General features: G+C 35.3%; 1 protein-coding gene across 1 annotated transcript in view; it reads left to right on the top strand.

Moving 5' to 3' along the window:
- The first annotated feature begins 86 nt into the window (after positions 1–86).
- LOC112559687 (type I inositol 3,4-bisphosphate 4-phosphatase-like) overlaps positions 87–19938 on the top strand; it is a 28559-nt gene continuing 8707 nt past the window's right edge. The window contains 18 exon segments of the mRNA XM_025231021.1: positions 87–210; positions 1219–1438; positions 2129–2193; positions 2554–2641; positions 3139–3348; positions 10184–10222; positions 10380–10480; positions 10736–10852; positions 11961–12041; positions 12409–12431; positions 12581–12598; positions 13875–13974; positions 14919–15124; positions 16377–16434; positions 17532–17628; positions 18195–18302; positions 18660–18937; positions 19408–19578. Coding sequence (XP_025086806.1) covers positions 1324–1438; positions 2129–2193; positions 2554–2641; positions 3139–3348; positions 10184–10222; positions 10380–10480; positions 10736–10852; positions 11961–12041; positions 12409–12431; positions 12581–12598; positions 13875–13974; positions 14919–15124; positions 16377–16434; positions 17532–17628; positions 18195–18302; positions 18660–18937; positions 19408–19578 — 1875 coding nt within the window. The 5' untranslated portion in view covers positions 87–210; positions 1219–1323.

The following is a 19938-nucleotide window of genomic DNA, read 5'->3' on the forward strand; positions in this document are numbered from 1 at the left end:
AAGATTACGGAGAATTTCTCCAAAACCAGAAAGACACAAAAGAAGAAAAGAAAAAGAAAACACGAAAGCCGACTGATCGACTGTGAATGGCGATCGATAACACAAGGGAGAGCACGTACACAGAACCTGTTTATTACCGCCCCTGCGGAGTGAGGAAAATGATCGGTGACATTTGGTTCTAGATGAATAATTTTTCTGTTCTAAAAAAAGGTACGCGTTGCTCAATCATTTGTTTTAGCGGCAGGTCATATGTACATAGCCGTGAATAACTATTTATTAAGAATCTGCTTACGAAAGCAAGGGTTACATTAGCAGTACCAGTATAAGTGTTTGCGGCCAAACTGCAATTCTATGTGTTAGCGTTGATTGTATTGTAGCTTGTCTTAGACAATAGAAACGATTCATTAATCAATCAGCTAAATACATGGATTTTTGTTCGGTTCAAACGTCTATACATTTTTTTCAGTGGGATGTTATCCACATAATCCACTTGAATTGATAATTTCTTTATCAATACCACTGAACCAGGAAGCCCTGTTTGGGAGAATCAATGCAGTTAAACCACGGACCTGTATAGGGGATACAGATTCATGGTTAAACGATTTATTAGTTATCCATTTAAAAAATCTGACCACGTATAAACAGTTCTTGATATATTATGTGCCCTTCAATATCATCCAATCATCTATTGTGTTTAGAAAACCAATAGGACGCAGAATAATACATAGTAAAGCCACTTTGGTCTTATCGGTTTCTTGTGTCAATAGAACGGGACACACAACACCTGCGGTCACCACCTCAGATCAGTCGACACATTGCAGCTACTTGAAAGATTTTAGTGTTATTATGGATAGTCCACATTTACCATGCTAGTGTTAAATTGATGTAATAGGTCAGTCAGTAAATATTTCTTAGTTTCTCTGAGGTGTAATTGAATTATCTTTGTGTATCATGTTTTTACTCACAAACTTGAATAAGGATTTGCATGTCTGTGTGTGTGTCTGGGAGGATTTTTGTTTAACATTTACTATATCTCTGACTGCTAGTACCACGTAGTATATGGTAATCAATGTTGGTGACAATTTTGACCACTGATCTAGATCGGTAGCTCTTTAATATTACTCTGCACCTTTTTTTCTGCATTGAACAGATTTCTAACCATGTACTGTTACATACTAATGCTGTAATCCTGTGTGACTTTATGTTCATCTGTTTCAGAATGTCTAAAGCAGATAAAGGACTAGAGCCTATAAACAATTTTAAAGATGCAAAGTCCTGAGTGATTTGTTCTGCATCAGTTTGACAAGCTACAGGTGAATCAGGATGAGGTTCAATGCCAAGGAGCTGGCTGTGGTCATGCAGCAAGTCACCAGTGTGGATAAGGAAGGCATTTTGTACATGAAGGAACGACAGGACAGCATATTCAAAAAAAGTGAAGGTACAGAAATAGCTGTATATCATCAACCACTGAAATGATATACTTCCCTAATCTAGAGAAGAACATAATTGTGAAAGGCATTTGCAAAACAACTAAAAATGATATTGCAGGGAATAACTGCCTAATTTAAGAAGATTAAAGAGATTATTAACAGTTCTCAGTATTACTATAATACTATATAGTCTTTGTAATATATAATATGTACTATATTATGAATTCAATCAGTTACTTATTGTTACACTTGCTTTTCATTTACTAGTACAGTGTAACTGCGTCTACAAACAGCATATGTTTATTTCAATTATTTTAATTTTATTGAAGTACTCTAATGCAATTGCATCAGTTTGTCTTATTTTAACTGCATTACCACAGTTACTAATTCTGCTTTTCCAAGAAGTTATGTATGCATGCTCTAATTTGTGCTTCAAATTCTCAAAAGACATATCCTTGCATTGCCCTTTACCTTTCTTGATAAATTAAGCACCCATTTCTGCCTGAAGTTTGCTGGCAAGGAACACATATTCTTATAAATTTGATATCATCCAGCCTGTGCCAATCTTTTATCGATTGCACTATTTTTTTCTCCAGCAGTGCTGTCATGCATTCATACATATAGGGTCAATAGTTTGATTTTTTTTCCAGCTAACCAGAAAAAATGTCAGAGGTGAAAGCTTTGTGTGTCTGTTGCAGTCTATGTTGATAGGTTTTGCAAACTCAAGGGAAACCTCTTGTTTTATTTCAAGAACAAAGAAACTGTAAGTAACATCAGTCAAAACAGAAAAATCAGTAGGTTATAATGTTATATGTACCTCCATCATATGATGGAACAGGTTGTTTTGAGACTTCAACAAATTTCAGATTATCTTTTACCATCCTTTTTATTTCTAATTAGTTTTATGCGATGTTTTATTAGATGATGATGTTTATTATTATACTCTATCACAGTGAATTAAATGTGTAGAATATTTATAAATATAGACTTAATCTGTAAAATGTGAAATGCATTAGTTGCTGATAGACATGCAGTCGTTTATGTTTAGAATAGACCCTGTTTGCCTAAATACCTTGAGAGCTGTGAAGTGTTTTTCATGTGTGTCTAAAAACATGCTGTGCAGAAAACAGAACCATTAGGGGTGCTAGTGCTGGAGAGGTGCACTGTAGAGCTTGACCTTGAAGAAGAGGCTGCCAACTCTTTTATTCTTGGTAAATGAAGTTACTTTTTAAAACAACCCTGAAAAAACACTACATTCTGTACTTTTCAGTTGGTGACAGTCATTCATATTGTATAAATATTGCTATAGTTTTTAGGTTTAATCTTTATTCCAAAATATTTCCATTTTTTTGGAGACTGCAATCTATGTTATGTTTTGTACTAAATGAATATGATTCATTGGTTATTCAATAAACTTTGAAAAAATGACCAAATAAATAAAGGCTAAAGACAGAGAAAAGAAGAAAGGAATGTAAAAAGAAATTTAGTACTAAAATCAAAGTACTACTTGTGTGTTTGCTTTTATAAACTTGTTTTGAGGTCATCTAAATCCTTTATTTTGTATGTTAAATGCATAGGTTAGTGTTTTACCATCTTTTTAAGTTTTGTTTAAAATCTTGGTAAAGTGCATAAACTTTTTATTGGTCCATATAATATGAACTATATTTCTTACCAAACAAATGTTATTTTGTGTGTGTGTGCCTACCAGTCTGTGAAGGGGAAGACAATCCATTTAAGTTTGCTGCCACAACAGAAGAAGAGCGAGATAGATGGATCCAGGCGTTACATATGGCCAGTTACGAGTGCCTTAAGATGCAGCTTCAGTCCCTGCGTGAACAACTTCAGGCTCGCACCGGACGAGACCCGGTCACTCTTCCTGACCGCCTTCATGCCGGTCTGAACCTGGACTTTCAAACCGGTGGGAAATCTTTCAGAACTTTAAAGTCAGAGTAATTCAGATATTTGGATTGTAGATATAAATTGATCCATGTGGTACTCCTTTTAAAATTTGGGGGGAACTGTAACTACTGTGGTTTTAGATTTTAAGGGTAGCAGATGTAGCTAATAAAGCAGACTAGAAAAATTTAATGATTTTTGTCGTCAGTTGTGAATAAGAGACCTATATTTGCACACGTAAACCTTTACAAGAGTGTATGTTTGAGTCTGTGCTCTTCTAAGCCATACAGATGTTCAGTAGCTTTCAGACCTTTCTGGAGATAGAATCTTTGATTTAGAATTTAAAGTTTGAAATTTTCAAACAATTATAATGCTGAAAACCTTTACCTACACATAGTTAATTATGGAGGTGCTGTTGGAATGATCAGGAAATGCAGCATCACAACTTATCAAGAGGCATATTGGAAGTAGTTATAATCTTACAGTTTAAGATCAGACTGGATTGTTATACAGCACACAATTCACATACAGTTTGTCAGGCAGGACTGCAAATAAGTCAGTAAACAAAACAGGAAGTCTGTTTAATAACTTTTATCCTCATCACTCAACCCCTTCTAATTATGATACCAATTTGTGTTTATTTTACATGGGCATGCCTCGTTTGTGTCTTGTAACAATGATCAGTAATGTAAATATTGTCCAGGCCTGTGTGTAATTAAAGGAGTTCACAGCCCAGTGTTGATGTTTATGACTTAGAACACATGAATCAAGATTAACATAATATCTAAATAAAAGTACTAAAACAAGATGGATGAGAAACACCGGCGTCAGATTTTTTCCTATCTCATTCTTACTGGATGAGTGTCTCAGAAAAGGTTTTTGACATTCTTTGAGGAAACGTAGCACAAGTACAGTGTAAATAGAATCTGCCCACTCTAAGTATGTACAGTTGTAGGTTGTGTGCTCAGAGTACATTTTAGACAGTTATATGCAATTAGTAAATTCTTTATCATTCTTTTGTTGATAACATCTGTTATATGGTCTGTCTTAAATGAAGGCATGCATCTCACATACCTGTAATAGCTTTGCACAATCTTCTATATCTGGTCTCTTCTTTACTTCCTTCACTAAAGCATGCATGTTTGCTTTCCTGTTTAGCCAGCAATTTATTCACTCTTTTCCTTCTTTTTTTTTTCCCCCTCCCAAATGTTTCTGCAAACAAGCATAACATGCGTGTACATTATGAAGGTACCATCTCATATGCAAAATGATGCATCTTTGGTGTTTGATAATTTTTAATTCTTATTTGCCTTTATATACTGTCATAAGCTACTCATCTCAAAAAGTGTGAAGTGTTAGTTCATTCTGTAAACTCATCCTTTCATCAAGAATAAATGTATGAATATGAATTCTGAGCCATGAATTTTCACTTGGCATATATGAAGAAAATCAGGCAATATTTAACTTTCCGAACCTGAAAATTAACGCTGAAATTTAGGTCATTTCTTTATGCTAATGTAATGAATTAAGGCTTTGATCTGCAGACAGGGAAGTAAAGTGACAAGGAATCAGAAATCGCTTGTGTGTAATTTAAATGGCTAGTGTGCTATGATAATATGAATATCCTGATCACTTATTTAAAGGAAGTATTGAGGGATGGTTTAGATTATATTCATCTGAATGACATTCTTGTGTTGTGAAACCTCGTAGAGTTAAGAACAAGGAAAAAGACATTTTTCTGAAGAACTTCACTTGCTGCTTCATTTTGACAGATGACACACATGACTGAGATAAAAAGGCTAAAGGCATTTTGTTATCAACAGGAGCCTTTATTATGTGTGCAAAGAATGTATCTTTATTTTGTGATGGCAGGATATGGCGTAAGATGAGCAGAACTATTCAAAAGTCTCATACTTATGGTTTGTATGTCTGTGATCTGTTTTGATTCATCAAACTACAGTAGTCTCATATTTATTTCATCAGGGCACACATCAATGTTTGCTTTAGCAAGCAACTATCACATTTATGTCAGTTGTAAGATGTGTATGCTTTAAAGAGCATGTAGGTGCTTATTGCAGATTGCCACTGGCTTTAATTCCAGCAAATTTTTTTCTTGAATGCAATACCATCCCGTTTCAATACCTGTCAAGCTGTTTCTGTTTTTAAATTTTACGTGGGATATTTAAAAACATCTTTTATCACATTATGTGTAATTGTAGATTAGTTTATGAAAAGATTAATTCATTTATTCATGTCAATATTTAAGTGTGTATCCTATGTAACATATAGCTTTCAAAAACATATAGGTGCTTATTGCAGATTGCCGCTGGCTTTCTTTGCAGTAATTTTTTTCTTCACTGCAATAAAACAACATTTAAAGACCTGTGAAGCTGTCTCTGTTTTTAAATTGTAGGCGGGATATTTAAATACACATTTTCTATTATATTATATGTAATTATAGATTAGTGTGTGAAGAAATTATTTTTTTATTTTTACATCTAACACTCTTTATGTTACTAAAAATGCTTTAGAAATGCTACTAAACACAAATGCACAAAACATAATTGTAATTTTCCTGACAATCAAACACCATGCTTGTCATGACAAAAGCATAAGCAGTTTCTCAAAAAGTAAAATCGATTAGAAATGCTGTTTTTCTGGAACAGTTAACCCAGAGAACCCATTTTGAGAAGTAAATTTGATACAAAAATTAGGGGTTTTTTTTCAATTGAAGTCTGTCAGTGCACACAACACCATATAATAAACATTAATTTGTGCATTTGAGACTGAATAGTGTGTGTGTGTGTGTGATATTAGAATCTACCTAGCCTATAAGTTCGCATGCTCTGGGATGGAAGGTTTCAAAGCTGATTTAACATATTTTGTCTTTTAGATCAAGATAAAAAACATTAGCAATAATACATATTGTTTACATGGTGACTATATAAAATACTTCTTGATTCCTAGCTTAACCTTGCTAATAGTTAAAAAAAAATTAAGAATACTGTAACATAATCTGTGTTTTAAATGTGACAAGCACTCATACATTAATGCAGTATTGTGTTTGAGAAAAATTGTTTTAAAGATTTTTTAATGACATTTTGTGACAGAGTAATCAAATATAAAATAACTTGCTAAAAATGTTTTAAAGTGCTTACAATGAAAATTTTGAGTGCAATCAATGATTTTTAAAAAAGATGTACTATCCTTTCAAAATAATTTACACAGTACCCAGATCATTGACCTTAGTGTCTTTGTCAAGTACAAACAATTGTTTAAACTAATAAGCATGCTCATTTTGAAAGTCTTGGAGATCTGTGTGGTCAAAATAGGAACCCCAAAAATTACACTGGACAAAAAGAAAATTCCTTGTAATTGTAGATTATTTATGTGTGAGTAAGACTAAAAAATTTCATTTCTGTAGCTTTAACCTATCCTGATATTTGTTTCCTTACGTGAACATACTATGGCCAAAAAATGCCATTTGAGAAAACATAGTTTTTCTAATTCATGTAGGTGTAAATTCTGTGAGCGGAGGTGTGCAAAATTAATTCAATTAACATCGAAACACTCTTTTTCCACAAAAACAGATCTGAATCATATGTATGATATGTCAAAGTATCCAACTCTGTTGTTTTCTCAAACTCAGCCAGGGCATCTGGAAACCGCTACTTTCTGAAGTGTCCTTTCATCTTAATTCGTTATTGTTACTGCCAGTTGTACACTATGACTTTGTTGCTTTAATTACAGTGTTATATTGGGATTTGGCCTTACATTGCTACAGTCTGAATAAAAGTGTAGGGAACATAATTCTGATTTTTTTTTCAGAATTTATCTTATACACAATCATTACTAACCTAATTAACTTACTGCATAATTAATGCTTTATGTATTCTTACACAAACATAAAGAGAGATTTGCAGGTGATATAAAAGAAGTCATCAACCTGTAAGAAAGCACACAAACACTGGATTCATTAAGTAGTTTAAACAATCAGCAACAGGAACCACATAGATTTAAACCAAGAGTTGGTGAATGAGTGAGTGACAAAGAACAATTCTTGTTCTATCATTTTGACAGCTACTATTTTAACTTCATTTATCTGCCCCTTTGTAGCCAGATTTATTGCTGCTGATTTCAGCAGCTAGGCTAAAGATTTGACCTATTTGAAGGGCTTGCCATTGGAGGTTTTTTTTTTTTAGGGATTTATGTTTTCTTCCTCTGTAGTCTCCCTTTTCCAAAATAGTGGGACAATCACCAGAATAGTAAAGAACTTAGAGGATTTCTGTCAAGCAGACTACCAACAACCAGCCATGACTGGGCTACCTTTGGCCAAGTGATTGTCTAGTTTTGAACAGTGGTTTCTCTTAGAATATCTCTAATCCCTTTATATCTAATAGCACTAATCCCCATATATCTAATATCCATAAACCCCATATATCTAATACTGTAATTCCCATAGATGTAGTATCTCTAATCCCCATATATTAGTATTTCTAACCCCTATATATATATATATCTTAACCCCATAAATCTAATACTTTAATTCCCATAGATGTAGTATCTCTAATCCCCATATATTAGTATTTCTAACTCCTATATATATCTCAACCCCATATATCTAATATCTCTAAACCCCATATATCTAGCATCTTTAATCCCCATACATGTAATATCTGTAATCCTCTCCTCTTCATGGTTGACCTTCCATGTTTATCATCTATTAGGTTTTTCTCTCTTTTTTAATATTTTTCCCCCTTGAATTATATCACCATTTGATGTCTTGCACCCAAATGAGGGTAGATTCAATAGATGGAAGCATCTTTGTTCACAGTACTCACTGACCCATGGGTATTGAGAGCACATCCTGAATTACATACCCTGATCTACAACATTGTAGTTTGTTAGTTCCATAAGGCCCTTTTCATCTAATACTTCTCTACATTTAGAACTGAAAAGCCACGCAGTCAGATTATCCACGTAACTAGACACTGACAAAACTAATTTAACCAAAACATTGCAAGCCAAACCAGATTTTTTTTATGTGTTGGTACACTCAAAGATTAATGAGTCACCCAAGTGCAAACTTATTTGAAATAAATGTGCTTGATTTATTGAATCATACCAACCACCACAATTGTAACAGAAAAATCTGTTCCATTTATGAAATGCCATCATTTGAATGCAGATGTTTTCACCTGGATTTTGGAAAACTAATGACAACCTTATGTTCTGTTAACTTGCCACAACCAGCTTTGACCATAATTTCATGTTTGAGTTCGGTTCTCTGTACAATTCAAAGAAAGCGAAAGATATGACAGCCTAAGACATGGTAATTGGAATTTCATCACAGAATGTCTTGATAAATGTGGTCCAGCCACTGAACAACAAATCTGAATAGCTTTCCAGAGTATGGAGGTCCTGAACAAGAGACTTTTTCATTTTCATCTACTACGAACGTTGCATAACATCTGCTTCCCTGGTCAAGTTAAACTTCTGTTTCTAGATACTTGAAAAAAAAATTGTATTTTGTGCTCTGCTTCATGATGCACATATCTGTATCCTTTGAGTAGCTCTTAAGTTTAACAATGAATTGTGCAATAAATATTAAGCATTGTTAAAGATGTTATAAACATTAAAAACCTGTGATGTTGAAAAAAATGTTGATATGTCAATGTCATGGTAAATTTTGTTACAGATTTTGAAATTAAAATGCATGGTGAAAAACAGTTTTGTTCAGACTCTTATGTGACAAGAACTAGGAGGGACTGAATCACTAAAAGTGTACTTTGAAAGAAATTGAGCCGTACATAGAATGAAAATGTACAGAATATCTTCTTCTTGTACCTAATCACCCCCAGTGGAGAATAGGGATGCAATGTTCAGAATATGCTATCTGTATTTCTGTAACTTTGGAATTGGTCTTGAAGTGGTGTATATTTTAAAGGAGCAGGTTGTAGTTTAAGAAGTTCTTGGTACAATGGCACAGGTATATTTTGTGTGTGTGTCTCTGCACTAGTTTTGGTATAAGGGTTCATGCTTGATTCAGTTTGTTGCACAGTATAACACTGATGTGTTTGAAATTATTTGTTCTTGAAAATATTAATCCGATACATTTTGTGTGTTTTCGATGATTTGGAATATGTTTGATTAGAAAAGTTATGTATCTTTGTTTCCAGGGCTTTATATGTCTTTATAGATTTTTATTTATTTATTTCAAATGTACAGAGCATGGGGTGTGCACAACTGTACTCAAAGTGTAGATATTCTTGTGCAGATGATGATAATGATTATCAGTATTTGTTGCATGATTTGATAGCACATAGTCTGGGTCTCTAATTCCGGTACTGAAAACGGCATGGATCTATTATTATTATCATCATCATTAATTAATTAATCTAGATTGTAGATTGTTCTGACTGATGAATGTATTAATTAAAAATGCTTTTGTCTTATAAACCAGTTTGAAAATATTTGTATTTCTTTTCTAAATGCCATAATCTGTGAATTAGAGTACCTGACTGTTTAACCATATAGGAACAAATTTTTCAGGTCATACAGAAGAACCACGATTTTAAAAACTAGAAACAATCAGATATAGACATAATATAATGTGATATAATGTGTCTGGGTGTGAAAGAGTGTGTATACATTTATGAGAGTGAAAGAGTACTTGTCTAGAATCCATTCCCATGCTGCAAACTTATCTGGACACACAAGCACATGCTGTCTCACTCACTTTCTCTCTCACACACACAAACCATTTATTTTTAAACACCAATTCTTTTGGTGAAGATACTTTTTGCTCAGGGTATATGTAGCATGACCTCATAGTTTACCTGTGTTTTTTTTTTCAGATTCAGAAACTGAGGACCCTGTACTGGAGATTTCTCTGTGTAAGTTACAGTTCAAATATAGATAGCCAACAAAACTGTTACTACTTGTCAAATCTAGTATGATGTACATGTGTAGGTGATTACTCACCATCTGAGTTGTGGACTGTCATTTTTGAGGTCAGTGCCTGTGATTTCAGCTTGTCAGACTTACCTTCAGACAGTCATGCTAATCCTCCCAGCTGTCTGGTCGTAGTTCACGTCATTGTACCATTTCAACAACAGCTTTGGGTCTATCACAACCACACAGACATTGCTGAGGTAAACTGTCAAAGTTATTTCAATGTATCATGCATGTGTGCACACAAATACTGAAACAGGAACAAATACAAGTGCACACACACAACAACTTCAAAGAGTAGGGCAGCATTGCGTTCTTTTATGATTGTCTTTTTTTCATAATAAGGCTTGAAACTAAAAATGCTTGCATGATAGTTACTCCACATTTGAGGGTTTTCTGGCCCCAAACACAATTCTGAAACACTAAAAATAATAACTAGAACAATGTGTTTGCAGAGAAGCAGCAATCCAATGTTTCTAAAAACCATAGGATTTGGTGACAACAGTGGAGTTGATACCAGCCAGCGAGTGCGCTTGAGTGTCTACAGTGTTAAAGAACGCATGACAGGAACGGTGAGTAGAATTCATGAATTTTCTACTTAACTTTTTGTGCTGAAGCTTGCTTCTTGTGCACAATCTGCTGAATATGAACATAATGTTTAAAAAAAAAAGTAGTTGAAGTTACTCTTTCAGTAGCATAATTTTATTTATTTTTCTGGTATGTAAATATTATTAGTCAATGAATAATGTTATTAAATGAATACTGAAGAAGCAGGTAGCCTTGTGGTTAAAGTTATTGTTTGAACCTGAAGGCACACACACCAGCCAATTTGATTCCCATGTGGTACAGCCTACTTCACATAGTTAATCTAACTGTGGAATATACCTATAACTCTTTAGTGGGTGGAATAAGATTAGGTAGTGAAGGAGAGGAGATGGATTCTGTCCTTCCAAAAAAAACTCAGGCCCTGAGATAAGTGAGGGCTTTAATATCTCACTTCCCAACAACCGTAAGATCATGGAACTAGATTTACATTTTTTTTAAATGAATATACTTAATGCAGCGGTTCTCAACCTTTTACTTGTGACGCCCCCCTGACGAACAAAGGTACATCCGCGCGCCCCCTTAGCCAGCAATGTAAGCTAATTTCACTAATACCGGTATAAGAAACTTTAAAAAAATGACCACCTTCAGGTTGAGAACCGCTGACTTAATGAGTCTATTAATTATGCTACCAACACCTGGTGCAACTTACCTTGGTGTGGTGTGGTGGCTTGCGCGCCTTGTCGATCCACAGAGCTATGTCTGCACGAGCCTTGTGCTCCTGGCAGGTCTAACCAAGCCGAACAGGTCTGTCAGGGGGAGTGGCCAGACTAAAATGTTACACCCTGGCTCTCCAGGTTGAGGGTTTTGTTTGGGCTAACAACCCACTCATGTGAAAAAAAAGCTGTTACAGAAAATGCACTTGTGGCCCTATGCTCCTCAAAGGAGCAACAAGGAATAAAAAAAACTATTAATTATCTCATAGATACTTATTAATGACATAAACTGCTAGTGGTCTGTAGCTATATGCTTGTTCTTGCTTGTACAGGTAATATTAAAAGGGACTTTGCATTGATAACTATTTCTGTGAACAGCATGTTGCTAGTCTTCTTTATTCTTTTTTCTCATTTCTTGCAGATGGCACAGCTGGGGCAGGCCATCTTCACTCTGCAGGATGTACTAATGGCCCCAGATATGACTCTGAAACCTCAGCCTCCAGTAAGAAAATATTTTATCCCTCCTCCACAATATGCTACACTCTTTCTAAAATACTATTTAAATATGCACCTTTAGAAAACATTATCCGGAGAGTATAAAAATATGTGTATTTAAGGTTTTATCCCTTTCCTATAATTATAGGGCTGATGTTGCAAATCAACATGAATTTGAACATTAGTATTAGACCACATGTGACATACGACATAACAGCATTAGCATTTCCACAATAAACAAAATGCACAACACTTTTTTTCATTCGTGAGGAAAAAAATGATCCAAACATGCTCTCAACAACCTCTGAACTACCTTGAACAAAAAATGCTGTAGTCCCAGTTCATTTATATTAAATATAAATACTTGATCACAGAAGACCTTTAACAACATTAAATTGTGACTAATCAGTTCCCCATTTCTCGCATCACCACTTCTGGTTTCATTTATTTTTGTATCAGTTGAGGCTTGGCAATTGTTGTATCAACTGAGGCCTTCATTCATTGTTCTATCAATGTTTATTCTGAATTATTTTATTGTTATTTCAGTGCTGATGCTATTGGTGTGTAAGTGATACAACTGCCATCATTGTCATAATCTTCCTCGATGGCTTTCAGCTATTATACTTGCTATTTCTATTTTCCTTGGTTAGAGCTAACATGGTTTTGTGATTGTCCATGTGACCATGCTTTGTCTGTTCAGATTTTCCACAGCTATTTCTCGAGTTATATGTGACAGACGTCAATCATTCAAAATTATGAAATATGGATTTAATTTGCACTTTAATCTTTCGAGCTTTTTTTTTTTTTTTTTTATAAATCTGTTCTGTTTTTCTGCATTCTGTTCATATTCATTATACTCATTAAACAAGAGAATTTAAAAGACTATGAGCTGTGTCTTGAATAAAAAAACTACAGATCATATCCCATGGTCACATGCAGCTAACCAGCTATGTAAACCCTCTTCCTCTGCATAATGCTAAAGAGCATTGAAATCATGACCTGCTTTTTATTCATGATGTTACAAGAGGCTGTTGATTCTATTTGTCTTAGACAACATGCAAGAAACCATTAAGAGTGAGTGAGCTAGTGCATCATTGGTTCATGCTTGATTAATTGGTGGGCAATATCCAGCTTTCAGAGGAGGATTTAGTTTCATGCTTAATACTACACCTGAGTCCTACCATACATGAAGCTGCTATAAGTTGTGTGTTCTCAGATGCTTGACTTGAAGAAGACTCTAATGACCATAAATTGCTGGCTGGAGAAGAGGGTACATGATTAATCATGTGGTATAAAGTTTGTGGTTGCTCTGTAGATTTTAAAATATACTTTTTTCTACTTGCAGCTTCATAGTTTCTTTATGGTCTGGGCTTTTATCAGCACTTGGATATATAACTGTTCACATTAGAAGCTAATTGTGCTGTGGGTTACAAATATAGTTTTCTATACATGATACCATGTGATTATTATCATTCATCATTTTCTTTCTAAATGTCAAAGCAGTTTTGAGGAAACCAAATTACAGGCATTTTGTGGTAAAATAAGAAATCAATATTTAAAGATTTCTCTTTCTCAGGTCTTTGCTTCTTGTTTCTTTACTGTTTCCATCGCTAATATCTGGTCTGTTGTTATTGTTTCATTGTTATTTTTTTTTATTTTTAATTATTTCCTTTTCATTATTTTTGTGCTTGCATTGATGACAGTGTTTGCTTGTGCCATTCAATAGCCTGAGTGTCTTCTGTCTCTGTTTCATTTCACTGGTGTTGCTTCTGTCCCTCCACTCATTAGCTTATCTAGCGTTTGCTGTTGTTCTGTCAATTACTTTTCTATAACTCAACAGGAGCCATGACATCAAAAGTAAAGCCAGAATAACTGTCATGGCCTGGGTTAACGACAAGAAATCCACTCTCCTTTCCTCTCAAGACTCAGCAGTGTCAGAAGTAAGCTCAAGCTTCTCATATTTTTGCCAAATTTTGGTGACACTTCAGTGAAAGTCATCAAGACAAGCATGTTACAAAACCATGAGAACACTTACACAGACATTTTCACATTTCACATTTTTTTCCCCTGTGGCATACTCTGTAAAATCTACCTTATGCAGTCCTGCAGACAATATGCTCTCAGAAAAATCAGTTACCACTTAAGATGATAATGAGTGATTGGAGAATAATGTTATTAGATTTCTGTGGTTGTGCTATTTGCTTATCAGAAAATTTACTAAAAACAAAATATGAATTTTCATTAACATCAAAGCAGATTGTTATCATAGCAGTGAAAAATTAGTGGCTTTTAGCAGATTGCGATGATGCTATTAGCAACTGAATGCAGACTATGAGCAGTAGTAATGTATTACAAACTCACTATAACCTGATAGTAAGCTATCAGGAGCATTTGAGGCACAGGGGCTAAAGCGACTGTCACCATGACAAGAAAATCAGGTGTCGTGGGTTTGTATTTACAGGGCTGACAAGTGGTTTTCTCTGGGTATTCATGTTTTCTCTCCTCTGTGTGCATGTGTGTGTTATGATTTGAAATGATGGTGAATGAATAAGATGCATTTGATGCCTACTGATAAGTTTGTGCTCATGTGACTTCATGTATGTAAGCACCTTGAGCCACCTTTGTTGGTGGGGAAGGCGTTCTGTGAATAAATATATATTATTACTGTCTTGCCACCACTGTGTCTGTGGCAGAGTAGACAGTTTTGATTTTTGATGGTTTCTGATATGACATTTTTTTGCAATTCTTCATGGAAAGTTGCATTGCATGGTCTTTGATGCAAATTTCATTTTTTACTGACATGTGAAGACATGAATTGGTTGTATAAAACAAAATGTGAATAGCTCAGAAGTGCAGCGACAGTATGCATCTTTGTCTATTGCAGCTTTCTGAAGAAGGTAAGAATCTGCTGTCTCCTAGAGGAAGAGGAACAATTTTCCTGGGGGAAGTGCGAAGCTGTTTACAGCTTCACTTCTGCAATATTATCAAAAGATCTTTTCGTTTTGCAACAAATAATGAGTCTACCAGTTTACAAGTGCATGAGTATATGGCCGAGTTCAAACATGCCTCCAGCATCCCAGCACAGTTATTGTGAGTTTAAGACCTTTTTTTGTCATTTTGTATGATGTTCTTCTTTAATTCTACAAGAACAAAATGTATTACTTTCTTCAGCACATGCACACCATAATGTCAGTTTAACCTTTCTTAGTCTTCCCTTTCTCCCCAGTAATGCAGTTCTCAGCATTTTCAGCATCAGACTAAAAAGAGTATTTGTCACATGGATGAAATGGTATGCAAGCAACTACCATTCAGGGAAACTCCTGTCTTCGGATTATAAGCATCTTATTATATAAATAAATATCTTCTGTCTTCATCTGCATGTGTTTCACACCTAGTTTGGTCAGGTGAAAGTTATTTTACGCACAAAAAGCTTTGTGTAAGAGCTTATCTCCCTACGTCAAAGATCCTTAAGTTGTACACTTGTTTTGATGAAAATTTCTTTATTAAACCTAACCACATAGGTTACATTGTCTTTTCATAATTTACAGCTAGGGGTATGATACTCATTTTCTTCCATTATAGCCAATAAGCAGGACTGCATGTCACCACTAAGACAGTTCAAACTCTGACAAGACCAAATTGACTCATGTAAAACTAAATTGACCAAATGCTAATGACTAATTGAACACCTATGGCAGAATCACATCAAATATTGCCAACACAACTATGTGTGAATGTGGGATTTTTTGTCTGCATGTGTTGCCTCCAGTAGGATAGCGGCTGTGCTTTGTGCAATCATTTGATTAATTTATTATAGGAAACAGTAGATAAGGTTTGCTTGTGTGCAGTGCTGAAACACCTCATTGCTTTTTTGGCAATATTTGATGTGAATAGCAACTTCTTTCATGTGTGATTCATTCTTCATTTCTATGGGTCACTTTTGTCTTTATGCATTGGTTTGATTTGGTCTTGGCAGGGATCAAATTGTCTCTGAGGCTGAAGTTGAAACAGCTAGGTCGATTGATTAGTCTGGTGATCACACCAATGATTTTGCGATTAGTCATAACAGTGGTGTTATTATGAACAATAATAATTTGAATGTTTTAATCTTTGTCCATGCTCAGTCATGTTTGCCACTATGTAGCCTGTATGCTAATGATTCATTATTTAATTGTTTAATTTGTTTAATTTGTTAAACTGTTAGTTTATGGTCCTGTGAGCACAGTGGATTAAGCTAAAACACTTTATAAATTCTGGGGTTTTTTTTAATAGAACTAAGGGTTTATTTTTTACAGCACTTGACATTTAAAAAAAATTGAAGTAACTTATTTCTTTATTTCAGACAGATCTGGATTAATGAAGAGAAACATTTAAAATCTCTGCTGGATGATCTGGGTGAGGTAAAGTATATCTTATGATTGAGGTTTCTAATAATGTGATAATACACATTGCTCAGCATGTGCAGGGTGCAACCTAATCAGACTCCAGCCCACAATATGGCAATGAGTTCAGTCCACAATGTGGGACTCTGTTCAGTCCCATGCATTGTGTTTGTGGGCAGAGCAGATAGCTGAGTGTTTAGAGGACTGGTATGTGAGCATGGTTGGATTCCTGTGTAGCATAGCGAACTTCTGCCAGTCAACCCAGCTGTCAGGAATGGGGACCTTACTCCATAGAGAGTTGGGGAAGGTTAAGCAGCAAGGGAGGGGAGATGAGCATCACCCTCACAAACAGCTGGCTTCAAGAAAAGTTTGGTTTCTAACCCCTCACTCCCTAGTGACCAAGAAAGGTTAGGGAACATTTTAAAAAGCTGTGTATTTTTTTAAACCTTCTCTATATTTGTTGAAACCTAAGTATAGTACAAATTATGCAGTCATCCTCAGAAGCTCAACAACTTGAGCCTTTTTTAGATGAACTGCTATAAATTATGCATTTCACTCAGTATCTGCAATAATGGAAGACAAGTTTGATTTTAAGCAGTATGTAGTATATGTCTTTAACACACTGAATCTAGGCTATTTTTGTAAATTTGATCACTGATAGGCTGTAGGCAAAAGTCATGTGACAGCTACATGAACAATCAGCAACTGGAGCCAGTCTTTTAAACTTTTTGAAAATGTTAAGTGCCACTTCTGTGTTAGATTAAACATTCTGTATTCTGAAACAGACTGATGAATTTGCAAAGATTTTAGATACATTGTTACTTGTAGAAGTGTTCAGTTATTATTAATTTTGGCATAGTTATAGACTGGTTTTTCAGATAACTGTTATATTGAAGGGGTGAAGAATGTATCTGCGACCACAAGATATATCATATAGACTCTCAGAGAAATTCAATTAGATATTGAATGTACAAATCAAAGAGCGTTGAATAAAGACAAGATAACCCAACTATCCTGAAAACACTGAGCTGAAGCCATTCATGCTTTTAGCTTATTCAAAAGGTAAAAGAAAAATTAAATAAATTAATAACTTTATGTTTTTTTAACCATTGCAGTTGAGTACAGAAGCTGGGAAAACTCAACAGAAGATGATTCAAATGACGGAAAGTACCATAAGTCTTTATTCCCATCATTATGAACAACTTGCACAAGGTTTGTTTCTTTTACAAAATGCAAAAAGCTTCTCCAGCATGCACAAATCATTTGAAAAGCTGTCATCTAGACTGCAAATGTTCTTGTTCACATCGTAAGCCCTATATTGAAATAAGATATTTTATTACATATTGTTTCTGGGTTTTTTAAACTTTGTTATTCTTTGTTGCCAGTTGACCTTACATAGAAAAGCTAAAGGTCTCACATACAATTTTTAGTTTATTGTTCTATTCTCTCACACACACACACACACAATCAATAAGGTAAGACATAATGCTTGTGGATATCTTTATATGAGATATGATTATTGTTCTTTACCATTAAACCTAGGTCTTAAAATTTTCATTATATTCTGTGAACAGAATACCCTATTTGTACCTTTTGCCAATATGTATTAGTTGCATGGCTCCCATTCTTGAAAGAATTCAATAAATCAAAAAAAAAAACAACCTCCCCCACTCTCTCATCTCCTTCCCCATATATGTGCTGGAATAAATGCACCAACTAGTAGAAAAACTGCTGCATCAAATGATCTTGTGAATGGTAAAAGCTTATATCTTTGTCAGGTGTAGGATTCAAGCGAAGTATCGACAAGGACAGACCTGAACTGGAGTTTGTCCCAGTTAACCTGCACTTGGAGACTATGGCTGTCTCCAAAGACAGTAGCAAGTCTGGTCAGTACTGTGGATGATTGTCTGTCATTTATTCCATTTCTTGCATCGTGCAACCTATTAAATATCCTTTTTAGGACCCCATTTAGAAATCCGTGTTTTAATTTCTTTGTTTTTTTCAAAGTAACCGCTTGCAAAGAGATCTGCAGTGGTTGACTAATCAAATCAGGTATTTTATCACCTTCTCTAACTTCTTTATTTTGTGTTCTATATGTGCACATACAGTTAATGCCATGCCTGTTTTGGGGGTCTTTTGTTGTTTTTTTTTTGATTGAACTGAGTATGTAGACAGTAAACCACAGTTTGAATATATCTAAGAATCAGAATCGATGCATCTGGTCTTTTTTTTTCACCTCATAGGTAGTGTGTATGATGCTTTAACCATGGGGGCACCAACAGCATTCATCAGAAAGTACAAGAGTGGAGGTCTTCGACGTATGCTTCAGCACCGTAGTGTGTCCCATACCCCAGACAGCACAGTGCAAGCACAGACAGTACCACAGCATGCCTGCTGTCTGTACAACACTGTCACACAGCTGAGGTCGACTATTATCGCCCTGTCATCAGAGCTGAGCAACTCGGATAGCACAAGTAGTTCTGACAAACTGGCCTCTCTGGTGGATGAACTTGCAGCAAAAGTGAGAAGAACATTTTTGATTGCAGTTTTTGATAGGGTACAGAGCTGTTGTAAATGGTGAGATACAGCACACCTGCGAAGTTCTTTGGCCGCATTGTAATTATCAGCAAAAGTAAAACACACATTCACATGCAACATTTTCCCACTCTACTTGCTTTATGTAAGCTGGTAGGTCTTTCTTAGCATGGTATGGTTTTTGTAGTGCTTTGCATTTTTATGAGATGATGTAGTCTTGGGGGAAACATGGATAGAGGCAGCAGCTGACAGGGCCAGCCACTCTTGCCTATTTTGGGTGATAGTCAGCAAGTCCTGAACAGGACGACTAGTCCAGTCTTTGACGTTCATAAACCAGTTCTTTCTTTGGCCACCATAAAGTCGGCTACCCTCCAAGGTCACTTCCATAGGACCAGTAATAGAAACTAATCAAACGCTGTGTTAAATACAATGATTTTGATATGGACAATGTTGCAGGCTCGTAGACTGGTGCGCCTGTGTGAAGACCCGGTGCTATGTGCAGGGGCAGAAGACTATCAGCAAGAAAGACAGCTTAGCATGGATTTGGATCACAGTACACCCTCAACCAGCACCAGGCAGAACTCCACGAATGTTGCAGATGATGTAGATCTTTTCCTGGAACCTTGGGTGTGTGTGTGTGCATGCTTTATACTTGTGCATGAGAACATGTGAAACTGAGATGCCATCAATCAAAATACGGTGATATTGTATTTAGTACAAGTACAGACAAGTAGTTTTTAATGGTAGAGTCGACTCACAATTTACGTGCGTTCAAACTTCATAAATTTGAAATAACATGGTTGTAAAAATGTGAAAAATGTCTTAAATATTTTTTTTACAAACACAACGAGTGGGACTCGCACTATCTTGGGTGTTTGTAACAGCAAGCTATTTCTGATTATACATCAGCACTCAGATAAAGCTGACATAGTGTGCTGTAGACAGAAGTGAATGTCTGGAATATTTGGTCAGTCTGCCATTGTCTTA

The sequence above is a fragment of the Pomacea canaliculata genome, linkage group LG3 (assembly GCF_003073045.1).
Source record: "Pomacea canaliculata isolate SZHN2017 linkage group LG3, ASM307304v1, whole genome shotgun sequence".
NCBI classification, from domain to species: Eukaryota; Metazoa; Mollusca; class Gastropoda; order Architaenioglossa; family Ampullariidae; genus Pomacea; species Pomacea canaliculata.